This window comes from Schistocerca cancellata, chromosome 2 (genome assembly GCF_023864275.1).
Source record: "Schistocerca cancellata isolate TAMUIC-IGC-003103 chromosome 2, iqSchCanc2.1, whole genome shotgun sequence".
Taxonomy (NCBI): Eukaryota; Metazoa; Arthropoda; class Insecta; order Orthoptera; family Acrididae; genus Schistocerca; species Schistocerca cancellata.
This window is the reverse complement of record NC_064627.1, coordinates 339,520,930-339,534,074: the sequence shown is the minus strand read 5'-3', so window position 1 is coordinate 339,534,074 and position 13,145 is coordinate 339,520,930. Positions and strand designations below refer to the sequence as shown.

The 13,145-nt window shown below is 42.6% G+C and overlaps 1 protein-coding gene across 1 annotated transcript in view; it reads right to left on the bottom strand.

Moving 5' to 3' along the window:
* Positions 1-13,145, bottom strand: part of LOC126153857 (uncharacterized) — a 1,728,205-nt gene that overhangs the window by 261,886 nt on the left and 1,453,174 nt on the right. The window contains exon 38 of the mRNA XM_049916098.1: positions 3,853-4,039. Within this exon, the coding sequence (XP_049772055.1) occupies positions 3,853-4,039 (187 nt within the window). The remainder of the gene's footprint in view (positions 1-3,852; positions 4,040-13,145) is intronic.

Sequence of the window (13,145 nt, the reverse complement as noted above, 5' to 3'; positions counted from 1 at the left end):
CAGACATATATTACAGTTTTCCACTTTATTTAGCTGCAGATATATCTTTCAAGCAGCTCTTTCAAGACTTGTAATGGCTTCTTCCCTTGGTCCTGACGTTCTTGCAATTGCATGAATACCATCTGAATACTGCAGCATCTCAACTGCTTTGTACATGACAGTCCCTCATGAATTCATGCCCACATCTCTTTCCTTAGGTTATACTAAACAGAGGACAGGATCAAGAATCTCCCTGCCTTGTTCCATTCTTTGTGGGCACAGTAGTTGATACAATAGCCTGTATCTTAATTTGAATCTGGGTATTTGCCATAGTAGCTTCACTAAGGCGATCAGTTTATTAAGAATCTCAATTTTTAGTTTGGTTCCGTCAATACTGTTAAAGTCTGAGAGAAATTTATAAGGAGGTGATGTGCATCAGTTCCGAATTACTTACATTTTTGTAGTATTTGCCATATCGTGAAGATCTAAACAACAGTAGATCTTACTTGAAGAAATTATAAATGACAGGCACAAACTTCATTTTTCAGCATAAGGTGCAAGCCTACCAAAGACTATTTATGAGAAAATGAAGGACCTAAATCTCGGTAGCCACAAGGCGGGATTTCAAGAAGGTTTCTCCCGAACGCTAACAAGGTGTCTTGACACATGCGCTACCTCTCGCGTAGCACCACCTAGGATAAGAACGAGAAGTCCAGTCTGTTTCACGCGAAATAAATAGTCAAAACGCTGTAGGTACAATAATTTCAAATGAGTATCACCCTTCCATGAAGTACTTAAAGTGTTTTCCAGCGAAAGTTAGTTTCCTTAAAGCTGCATTTTTAATTTTATTTTCATATTTATCTCATTAACTTATAAGACGGACATCAATAAAAGTAAAACAATGTTAACGGAATTTAGTCGAATTAAATCAGGTGGTACTGAAGGAACTTGATTAGGAAATGGGACACTGAAAGTAGTAGGTGAGTTTTGCTATCTTGGAAGAAAAATAAGCGATGATGGTCGAAGGAGAGAGGATATAAAATGCTGCACGAAAAGCATTTCTGAAAAAGAGGAATTATTATCTAATATAAATTCAAATGTTAGGAAGTCTTTGCTGAAGTTATTTGTCTGGAGAGTAGCGTTGCGCGGAAGCGGAACGTGAACGATAAGCACTACAGTGAGGAAGAGAATACAAGTTTTGAAGTTTGGTGCTACAGAAGAGTGTTCAAGTTTAAATGGGTAGATAGAGTAGCTATAGAGGTACTGTATCGAACTGAGGAAGAAATAAATTTATGGCACAACATGACTAAAAGAAGGGATCAGCTAAGTAGACACGTTATGAGACATGAAGAAATCGTCAACTTGCTTGCGGAAGGATATGTGGGGGGTACAATTGTAGAGGGATAACAAAGGGTGAATGGAATAAACAGGTTCAAATGATGTATATCGCAATAGTTGTTCAGAGTCCTTCTTCGTAGCTGAGCGGTAAGCGTGGCTGACTGCCATTCAGAAGACACGGGTTTAATTCCCGCTACTGCCAGTGATTATTCGTGATGCCGATTGAGGACCTTCTTGACCGAGAGCTAGCGGCTCCAAGGACTGCAAAGCCGACAAAGGCCGGGGGAGCGGTGTGCTCACTCCCACGCACATCCATGTTTTTCTTTTAGTCATCAGTCTTCTGACTGGTTTGTTGCGGCCCGCCAAGAATTCCTCTCCTGTGTCAACCTGTTCAAATCAGAGTAGCACTTGCACGCTACGTCCTGATTTTCTGAATGTATTCCAATCTCTGTCTTCCTCTATAGTTTTTACCCCTTTACAGCTTCCTCGAGTACCATGGAAATTATTCCCTGATGTCTTAACAGATTTCCTACAATCTTGCCCCTTCTTCTTGTCAGTGTTTTCCTGATATTTTTATCCTCGCAGATTCTGCGGAGAATCTCGTCATTCGCTACCTTATCAGTCCACCTATCTTTTAAAATTCTTTTGTAGCGCCACATCTCAGACGCTTCGATTTTCTTCTGTTCCGGTTTTCCCACAGTCCATGCTTCATTACCATAGAATGTTGTGGTCTAAACGTACATTCTCAGCAATTTCTTTCCAGACTAAGACCTAGGTTTGATAGTAGTAGACTTCTCTTGGCAAAAAATGCAGTTTTAGCTTGCGCTAGTCTGCTTTTTATGTCCTGCTTTTTAATCCGACCAATTCGTTCTTTGTCTTCCTGTCTCATTGTTCCTCTTGGTTCTTGTAGTACAAATTGCATATTACCCGCCTTTCTCTACATCTTACGCCTATTATCCTCGGAATTTTGAATAATTTGCATAATTTTACACTGTCGAAGGCTTTTTCAAGGTCGTCAAATCCTATTGACGTGTCTTGATTTTTTTCTTCAATCTCGCTTCCCTTATCAAGCTCAACATCAAAACTGCCTCTCTGACGCCTTTATCTTTTCTAAAGCCAAACTGATCGTCATCTAACAGATCGTCAATTTTTTTTCCATTCCTCTGTATATTATTCTTGTCAACAACTTGGACGCATGAGCTGTTAAGCTGACTATGCGATAATTATTGTCAGCTCTTGCAGTCTTCGGAATTGTGTGGATGATATTTTTACGAAAGTCAGATGGCATGTCGCCAGACTCATGCATTCTACACACCAACGTGAACAGTTGTTTTCTTGCCACTTCCTCCAATGATTTTAGAAATTCAGACGGAATGTTATCCAGCCCTTCTGCCTTATTTGATCCTAAATCGTCCAACGCTCTTTTAAATTATAATACTCGATACCTTATGCCATTTCTGCCGATTTCTGTTTCTTCTTCTATCACGTTATCAGACAAGTCCTTCCCCTTATAAAGGCCATCAATATAGTCTTCTTCACTTATCCGCTCTCTCCCCTGCAGCTTACAGTGGAATTCCCTTTGCACTCTTAATGTTACCACACTTGCTTTTAGTTTCACCACGGGTTGTTTTGACTTTTCTATATACCGAGTAAGTCCTTGCAAGAATCATTTCTTTTTCGATTTCTTCACATTTTTTTCCTGCAAGCATTTCGTCTTAACTTCCCCGCACTTCTTATTCATCTCGTTCCTAAGTGACTAGCATTTCTGTTTTCCTGAATTTCCATGAACATTTTTTTTTATTTCCTTCTTTCGACGATCACCTGAAGTATTTCCTCTGTTACCCGTGGTTTCTTCGCAGGCACCTTCCTTGCACCTATGCTTTTCTTTCTAACTTCCGTGATTGCCTTCTTTTTTTTTTTAGATATGTCTATTCTTCTTCAACCGAACTGCCTAATGAGGTATTCACCATCGCAGTATCTGTAGCCGCAGAAAAGATCAAGCGTATCTCTTCAATCCTTCGTACTTCCGTATCCCAATTCGTCCTGACGAGTCTCTTAAACTCCAACCTCTTGTTCATCATTACCCCTCCCTACCGCATCCAAATAACGTCTTCGGCTGAGGATGAGATGGCAGTCGGTCGGTTACAATTCCCCCGTCGAAGGCGAGAATGATGAGGTTCAGTTACTTAGACATAAAGAGGCTTGCGCAGGATAGAGTGGCGTGGAAAGCTGCCTGAAACCAATCTTTGGGCTGATGACCAGAACGACAGCAACAATAACAATGTACAATTCATTTCAAGACACCATTGTCTCATCTTCAGATAGCTGTTAGATGAGACAATGTTGTCTTGAAAGTGATTGTCACACATATGAAATAACATCAAAATTGAATAAAATACAGCTATAACGACACTGACTTGACTGGAATAAACAGCTAATAGCTGACAGTCCTATAGACATTTTTTTACGAAACTTTAGAATGTAGGCCTGATCGCGTAGTGAGTGGAGCATTGCCGGATCTGTTGCTGGCGCTACCTTGGCGTCCGACTCGTCGCTGGACGGCGTACTCCTCCAGAAAGTGGGAGTCGAGCTCCTGGAGGAGCTCCCAGAGGGCCAGCCCCACTTGGCGCATGGCGGCCACAGCGGGCACAACCAGCGACCAGCGCGTAGCCCGGAACTCCAGTTGCAGTCGGTCATGGGAGCGGCCGCCGCCCGTTCGCCACTGCAGGCACACAAACAGCAGCACCGTAATAACGGAAGTTCTGGTTGTTGAGTTACTCACTACGTTTAGTCTGCATGCAAAACACAAAAAAGCTATAATTCACAACTACATCTGTCACCAATCACAACTATCGATTGGTTGTAATTAATATGCGGCTACTCACGCAGGGCCAGTGTGGGCTGCAATTATCGTATAGCAGCTTGGAAGATATGCTAATGCGTTAATGCGGAACCGATTTACGCTGGAAAAAAAATTAGTTCCAATATTGGCCACCAGGTGCAAATCTGGCGCTGTATAGTAGCTCATCGACGTCTCTGGCGCTCATAAGTAACAAACTATGTAATCGGTGGTTAATGATAAAATCAACATTATGCCTTTCTCACTTGTATGACCTTTGCTACCCGCATCACATTTCTAATCCAGTATATATGGAAACATTTCTGTACATCTTTTTTGCATTCACAGTGCCAGGTTTTCACCTGGTGGCCAAAATTGGAACTAGTTTTTTGCAGTGTACTTCGGTTCCCAATTAACGCATTAGAATATATACAAAGTTTCGCTGGCATAGTGTAACTATAGCCCACGATGGACCTCGGTGAGTAGCTGCACTTTAATTATAACAACCCGGTAATTCAATGTGTAAAGTAGCAACTATAAAATAAGCCTACTATATTACAGGAAATCGTTTTCTTGGATCTTCTTCTGCTTCTTCAACGCTTTATTCCGTTTCTCTACAGGGTCGGCATTACTACACTACTGGCCATTAAAATTACTACACCACGAAGAAATTCAGATGATAAACGGGTATTCATTGGACAAATATATTATTCTAGAACTGACATGTGATTACATTTTCACACAATTTGGGTGCATAGATCCTGAGAAATCAGTACCCAGAACAACCACCTCTGGCCGTAATAACGCCCTTGATACGAGTAGGCATTGAGTCAAACAGAGCTTGGATGGCGTCTACAGGTACGGCTGCCCACGCAGCTTCAACACGATACCACAGTTCATCAACAGTAGTGACTGGCGTATTGTGACGAGCCAGTTGCTCGGCCACCATTGACCAGACGTTTGCAATTGGTGAGAGATCTGGAGAATGTGCTGGCCAGAGCAGCAGTCGAACATTTTCTGTATCCAGAAAGGCCCGTACAGGACCTGCAACATGCAGTCGTCCATTATCCTGCTGAAATGTAGGGTTTCGCAGCGATCGAATGAAGGGTAGAGCCACGGGTCGTAACACATCTGAAATGTATCGTCCACTGTTGAAAGTGCCGTCAATGGGAACAAGAGGTGACCAAGACGTGTAACCAATGGCACCCCATACCATCACGCCGGATGATACGCTAGTATGGCGATGACGAATACACGCTTCCACTGTGCGTTCACCGCGATGACGCCAAACACGGATGCGACCATCATGATGCTGTAAATAGAACCTGGATTCATCCGAAAAAATGACGTTTTGCCATTCGTGCACCCAGGTTCGTCGTTGAGTACACCATCGCAGGCACTTTTGTCTGTGATGCAGCGTCAGGGGTAACCGCAGCCATGGTCTCCGAGCTGATAGTCCATGCTGCTGCAAACGTCGTCGAACTGGTCGTGCAGATGGTTGTTGTCTTGCAAACGTCCCCATCTGTTTACTCAGGGATCGAGACGGGGATGCACAATCCGTCACAGCCATGCGGATAAGATTCCTGTCATCTCGACTGCTAGTGACACGAGGCCGATGGGATCCAGCAGGCGTTCCGTATTACCCTCCTGAACCCACCGATTCCATATTCTGCTAACAGTCATTGGATCTCGACCAACGCGAACAGCAATGTCGCGATACGATAAACCGCAATCACGATAGGCTACAATCCGAACATTATCAAAGTCGGAAACGTGATGGTACGCATTTCTCCTCCTTACACGAGGCATCACAACAACGTTTCACCAGGCAATGCCGGTCAACTGCTGTTTGTGTATGAGAAATCTGTTGGAAACTTTCCTCACGTCAGCACCTAGTAGGTGTCGCCACCGGCGCCAGCCTTGTGTGATTGCTCTGAAAAGCTAATGATTTGCATATCACAGCATCTTCTTCCTGTCTGTAGCACGTCATCTTTGTGGTGCAGCAATTTTAATGGCCAGTGGTGTATGTTGGTGGCTCGATGCCGTTTCTGGCGCCACATGTCCCTCGGGAACGGAATTCACGTACCCCATCTCTCGGTGTCTAAAGTAAATCACATGTTCAAGCATCAGAACGTTTTCTAAATGTTTGCAAAGCATGTATCTGGGGTAGGACGTGGGTAGCAGCTCGTGAATGTGAAAAATTGCCTAAAAATCACAGCTAGGGTGCTTGGCCCACCAGCCCTCGTTAATGCGCGAGTTGGCTTCGATCCGTGGCTGGTTCGTCTCCACGTATCCGGGATGCGCGGCTTTAACGCGCTCGGCTATTTGGAGGGGCGCGGGGTAGAAGAGGTCATTTTCCTGAATAATGCGACGATTTACCCCGATTAGGCAATGCCTTTTTTTTAATGCTTAAACGTCGGCAAATAATGGCAATAAATAAGAAAACAGGTATCGTCTCACTATTCTTGGAGTTTATGCTCATAGGATTCTATAATTTTCATTTTCTGCGTTTTTCAAGGAAAGTTCTCTTACGCACGACCATTAAAACCACGTTTGTGAGCACATACGAGTATGTAACTCCATTTCACATCTTAAAAAGCTGATTTTTAGGGGCTGAAGCATGATAAACTTTGAAAGTGCTCACATCTTGTATAAGGAATTGAAAAATTATCTTTAATTTTTTGTTGTATAACGAAATTTTATTTATGGAACACCAATACTATCGAAATAGTTTTTGATGGAGGTGCCTTATTCTTGTAGTTTTCAGTATGCTGAATAATAATACGATAAGGAAAAAGTATCAATCACTATTCTTATACAGCTGTCACTCAATATTTTAAAATATTACATTGTTACTAATTTTAGAGATAAATATTGTTTTCAATATTCCTACATTTGTGGTGAGTTTGTGACCAAGAACGACCTGAGGGAAATAAAGAAAGTGCACGTGGAAATAAAGTTAGTAATCGGAATAAGTCGTTGGCGGCGTATAAGATATGTGCTGAAGGTCACAGAAAGTTGTTGAAACAGGAAAAGAAATCAATTAGATTTGCTAGTCTAGTGATATTGAGAATGTTTCAGACATCTCTGCAAGAACGTCTTTCATCCATGACAAGCGAAATAGAAAGGTGGTGTGTTTTGGACCTTGGAATCAAAAATAACTGCGGGAGGGGGAGGGGGGGGGGCTTTGGTCTCATTCAAGGAAGTTCTTAAGTAGAAAAAGGAGCTGTGTTATATACCTGTTCTTGCCAAGAAATTCATAACTTTTGTATGACGAGTTTCAAGAATCACTTCTGAACTGCCATCTCTTTTCACTTCTTGATAATTTGTGTGATATCATTGAGGAACAAGGTAAGCGCTTCTATCAGGACATCAGAATGATGGAAATCGGTGTCTTGGCGCGAGGATACTATTATGATGCGTTACTACTTCTGGTACCGAGACATACAACAGGCAATGTGTGTTTTAGTGTGTGGCGGTACCGAGCAATATCACACATCACATCAGCTGAGGCGGCGTGGTCGCCCGTCGCGCTGTGGGCAGAGCCCAGGCTCACATAAGCTAAAAAAAAAGTACTATGGAAGAATTACCCGTAGGTGAGGGGAATCGGTAGACGTGATATACTTGTGCGGACAAACAAATGATTACAGTTTCAGAAAAATTAGATGATTCGTTCATGATAAAGAACTTCACAAACTGAGCAATCAATAACGCGTTGCACTCCCTCTGGCTCATATGCAAGCGGTTATTCGGCTTGGCATTGATCGACAAAGTTGTCGGATGTCCTCCTGAGGCACATAGTGCCAAATTCTGCCCAACTGGCACGTTAGATCGTCAAAATGCCGAGATGGATGGAGAATGTTGCCCATAATGTTCCCAACGTTCTCATTTGGGCAGAGATTCGGCGACCTTGTTGGCCAAGGCTGGGTTTAGCAAGCATGAGGACAAGCAGTCGAAATTGTCACCATGTGCGGGCGGGCGTTATTTTGCTGAAATATAAGCCCAAAATTGCTTGGCATGAAGGGCAACAAAGCAGGGCGTACAATATCGTAAGGTTGTAAGGGTGACAACCAAAGGTATCGTGCTATGAAATGAAATGGCACCGCAGACTATCATTCTTAGTATGGCGGGAGACACTCAGGTTGGTATCCCAACACTGCCTGGGGCCTCCCGGGAAATGTATTCACTGGTCATCGGGGCTTCGTTCGAAGTGGGACTCATCACTGAAGACGGTTCGATTCCAGACGATGAAATTTCAGCCCGACAAACAGGAGTTATCCTCGGCACCCCTGCAACACAACGATAAGTTGACGATATTCTACTCCACGGTTTGCTGTCCTTTATGGCAAGCCATCCTGCGCTTTCATTTCAGCAAGATAATGCCCGCCCGCATACGGCGAGAGTTTCTACGGTTTGTCTTCGTGCTTGCCAAACCCGACCCTGGCCATCAAAGTCGCCTAATCTCTCCCTAGTTTAGAACGTTTGGAGCATTATAGTCAGGGCCCTCCGATCTCCTTCGGATTTTAAGGATCTAATGCACCAGTTGGATAGATTGTCTCCCTATACTCCTCAGGAGGACAGTCAACAATTCTATCAATCAATGCCAAGCTGAATAATTACTTGCATTAGGAGCAGAGGTGGACAAACAAGTTAGTGACTTCCTTAATTTGTAAGGCCCTCACTCCTTAATAAATCATCCAATTTTTCTGAAATTGTAATCATTTGTTTGTCTGTACATGTAAATCAAATATACAGATTTCCGTCGCGTTCGGATGAAAAAGGTGTGTGAAATCTTATGGGACTTAACTGCTAAGATGATCAGTCCCTAAGCTTACACACTACTTAACCTAAATTATCCTAAGGACAAACACACACACCCATGCCCGAGGGAGGACTCATTGTTCGGATAATTGCTTCGTGGTGCGCCCTTTTTTTCTTCTTCTTAAAGCGTACGTAGTGCGGGCACTGATTTTAATTATGTTTTATTTCAGTTTTGTGTAGATACTACTCAAAGTGATCGTGAATACGAGAAATGTAAATTGGCATTGCTAAAAATATTTGAATATTTTTTTTTGCAAATAGCCAAACAATCTATGAGTCATTTTTAGCGATCCACGTTTGAGTCAACGTATCTACGATTGTGTGAAATCTTCTGCGAACGGACACAGCTACGGAAGACACAAGGTGAATGGAAAGAACATTCGCGTCTTGTGTATGAAATGTACATGTCCACCTGCAATGCCCTTGTGAAATGTCTGGCTGTTACAATCTCCGCAAATCATCATGTTTTGGCAGTAATGACGAGTGGAAATGTAGCACAATGTTTGTGGAATGCAAATGGAAATCCTTGGAAGAAAGACGGCGTTATTCTTTCGAAATGCGTTAGGGTAAATTTCGAAAATCTGTATTCGAAGGAGACTGTGCGATTGTTATACTGCAACCGGTTAGGAAACATAAGAACAAGGTACGAGAGATTAGGGCGCTGACATAGGCAGATATGCAGTAATTTTTCCCTCCTTCAGTGTGAAAATAAAATAGGACAGAAAATGGGTGAAACTGGCGTAAAGTACCTCCACCAAGGCTTGTTTGGTTAATAAGTAGATTTAGATGTTTTCTACGTTTTCACTTCCGTAAAACATTTGGGCGCATTGAAAAATTAGATTACTTTTCATTTCAGTCAATTATGTTTTGTTCATTTTCCGGTTTATATTGAAATCTTATTGTGACAAAACTCCATGTGGACGCCAGATAAGGACTGAGTACCTTCAAAACTAAACGATAGAGGTATTACCTAACAAAAGGTATCAAGAATAATTTTACGATATTTATATAGAAACACACAAATGACATTATACCTTTTGCGTACTAGAAAAACGTTTGTTAATACACTATCTGCCATTTGAGTAACAGAAAAAAATGTAGACAAATATTCTCCAGGACGAAGTTGCATTCCATTATAACAGTCGTACAAACCGAAGAAGGCAGCTCTGCGAATCAGGGGCGTACTGCGGTTAGCCTAGTCATCAGGCGCTTTCCCGCAACGGGTCATAAAGTTTTGGCAACTCCTCTTCCGAGTAAGCCTCTCACTGAGTAATCTTTAAGTTGGATATTCTGTGTCTACCGGAGCAGCTCTCTCAGATTTAACTTTATCGTCGGAGAGAGGCTCATTTCTTGAAGTGAATATGCTGTGGCTATTTATTTTCCAACTCTCTTGTACGATGTTTGAATGAATGATTTCCTCTTTCCGAATATGGCCCGTATGTATCAAAAATAAATATAATTTGAGACTAGATCAAATAACACATTTCAGTTAATGTGATTTAACAGTTGTCAAAACTGCGGTGAAGGAAGAAGGAAGATTTGGTTTAGCGTCCAGTGGACGACGACGTTCCTAGGGAAGGAGTTCAGGCTCAGACAGAACGAAGATCATCATCATCATCTCAGACTTTTCCCACGTCATGTGGGGTCGGCGTTGCTTTGCTGGATCCTTCTCTTCTATAAATGCCTATCCAGTGCTTCTTCTCTGAGCCATCCTTTCTCCCGTAGGTCCCCTGCTACCTTGTCTTTCCAACTCAGTTTCGGTCTTCCTCTTCTCCTTGGTCCTTCGATTTCTAGATCTTCAATTCTTCTCCCCACGTAGTACTCCACTCTTCTCTGTACATGTCCATACCATGGTATGCTACTTTCTTGGATCTTCGTCCCTATGGGCCCCACTTTCACTCTTCCCCTGATGTACTCACCCCTTAGTCTACCCTTTCGTATCACCCCACTCATCTACCTTCACATTCTCATTTCTGCCACTTCCATCTTTTTCTCTTGGGCTTTTGTAATTGGCCAAGTTTCTGCGCTACACAGCATCGCAGATCTCACCAAAGACTTGTAAAGCTAACCTTCTTATCACACAGTGCTTCGCTCAGTTTCCATAGTTCATCCATCCACTATTTATCCTGTGCTGTATTTCGGCCTCCCGTCCTCCATCACTTTGCTTGTAAGAGTCTAGGTATTTAAATTTCTTGATCAGCTTCAGTTGTTCTCCTTACAGGTTGATATATAGATCTTTGGCATCCTTTGTACACATACACTGTTTTCACCCTGCTAATTCTCATTCCCCTTTCCTCTAGAGCTTTTCTCCACTGTTCAAGCTTGTCTTGAAGTGCCTCCTGGGTGGGTTCACTGGTTACAACATCATCGGCAAACATCAGGCTTCAAGGTGCCTCTTTTTTCACATCTTTGACTAGTACACCCATGACAAGACCAAAGAGATATGGGCTGAGAGCAGATCCCTGATGTAGCCCTACTCTCAATGCCTTTATTGCACCTGCACTGCTCCTGACTTGTGTCATTGCACCTTCATATATGTCTTCTACCACACTGATATATTTTTCTGGCAGGCATTTACGTCTCAGACACCTCCATGTATCTTGCCTCGGCACTCTGTCATATGCCTTCTCAAGATCGATAAAGGCCATATGCAGTTCGGTTTGTACTTCTCTGTGCCTCTCCGTCAGTTGCCTTAGTGCAAATATTGCGTCGGTTGTTCCTCTTCCCGGCATAAATCCAAACTGTTCTTCACATACTGCAGTTTCTAGACGCAACTTCTTCTCAGTTTATCCTTTTCCGGATCTTCATTGCGTGGGACATCAGTTTTATCCCTCTACAACGGCCACAGTTTTGGATATCCCCTTTCCCCTTATATATGGGAAACAGTATACTGCTTCTCCACGCATGCAGCATTTTTTCTCCTTTCCAGATCTTCTGCATTAGATGAGAATATCAGTTCTCTGTTCTCTCAGACTTTTCCATGCTTCTATTGGGATTTGGTCTGGCCCTAGGCCCTTCCCATTTTTCATTTTCTTCATCACGTGTTCGACTTCTTCCCTACTTATAGTTTGGGTCATTCCTGCATTTATATCTCCATCCTCGTACTTCTCTCGTACATTTTCCTCATTCAATAGCCTTTCAGAATACTCCCACCACCTATTCAGCATTTTCTCAAGGTCGTGTAATACTACACCTGATTAATCCTTTATCTACTTCATTGATGTTATGTCCTTAGGCACCTTATCTCTTGTTTTAGCAATCCGTAGGAGTTGCCTGCCGTCCTGTCTTCTTTCCAGCTCCTCATACGCCTCTTTCATTGCCTCAGCCTTTTGCCACTGCTCTTTTTGCCATCTTTTTTGCAGTCTTGTAGGCTTCCCTATCCTCCTGTCTTCCTGTTAAGTCCCATTGTTTTTTTTCCATCTTTCTTCACTTTTATCGCTTCCTGAACCTCCTCATTCCACCACCATGCCTCCTTATCTTCTGGTGGTCCCTTTCCTGTTGTTACACTCAGCACGTATTTTCCAGCTTTTGTAATTACATTGCTATTATAACTCCACCACACCTGTACATCCTCTGGTGATTTCACTGCTCTTAATACTGTTTCCTTGAATTTTTTTCGCAACACCTCTTTTTCAGTTTCTACCATTTTATTCTTTGTTTTCCTCGCTTGATACATCTACGTCTTTTCTTCACTACCATTTCATAATCGGCCACTACGAGTTTGTATTGCACAGCCACACCTTCACTGTATATAACCTTGGTATACTTTATTTCCTTTATGTGTTTCCTTCTTGACAACAAGTAGTCTAACTCACTTTTATGGTCTCCGCTCCTGTACGTTATAAGTTATTCCCTTATACGATTGAAGTAGGTTTTGGCGATCATTAGGTCAAAAGATACAGCGTATTCTGCAATCTTGTGCCCAGCTACATTTCCTTCTCCATAACTTTACCCGCCATGAACTCTGTCTTCCCCACTCCTCCTCTCTCACCAACTTGTCCATCTGAATCTCCCCCAATTATCACCCGTACATTGTCTGGTATTTCCATTGTTACTCCATCTAGGATTTTACAAAATTCGTCCTTCCACAAAACGAATCTGGGGAAGGTAATTTCCCGTGTCCTCATCTAAAGTTACTATCCTGGCGTTTGCCATAAGCGATCTATGG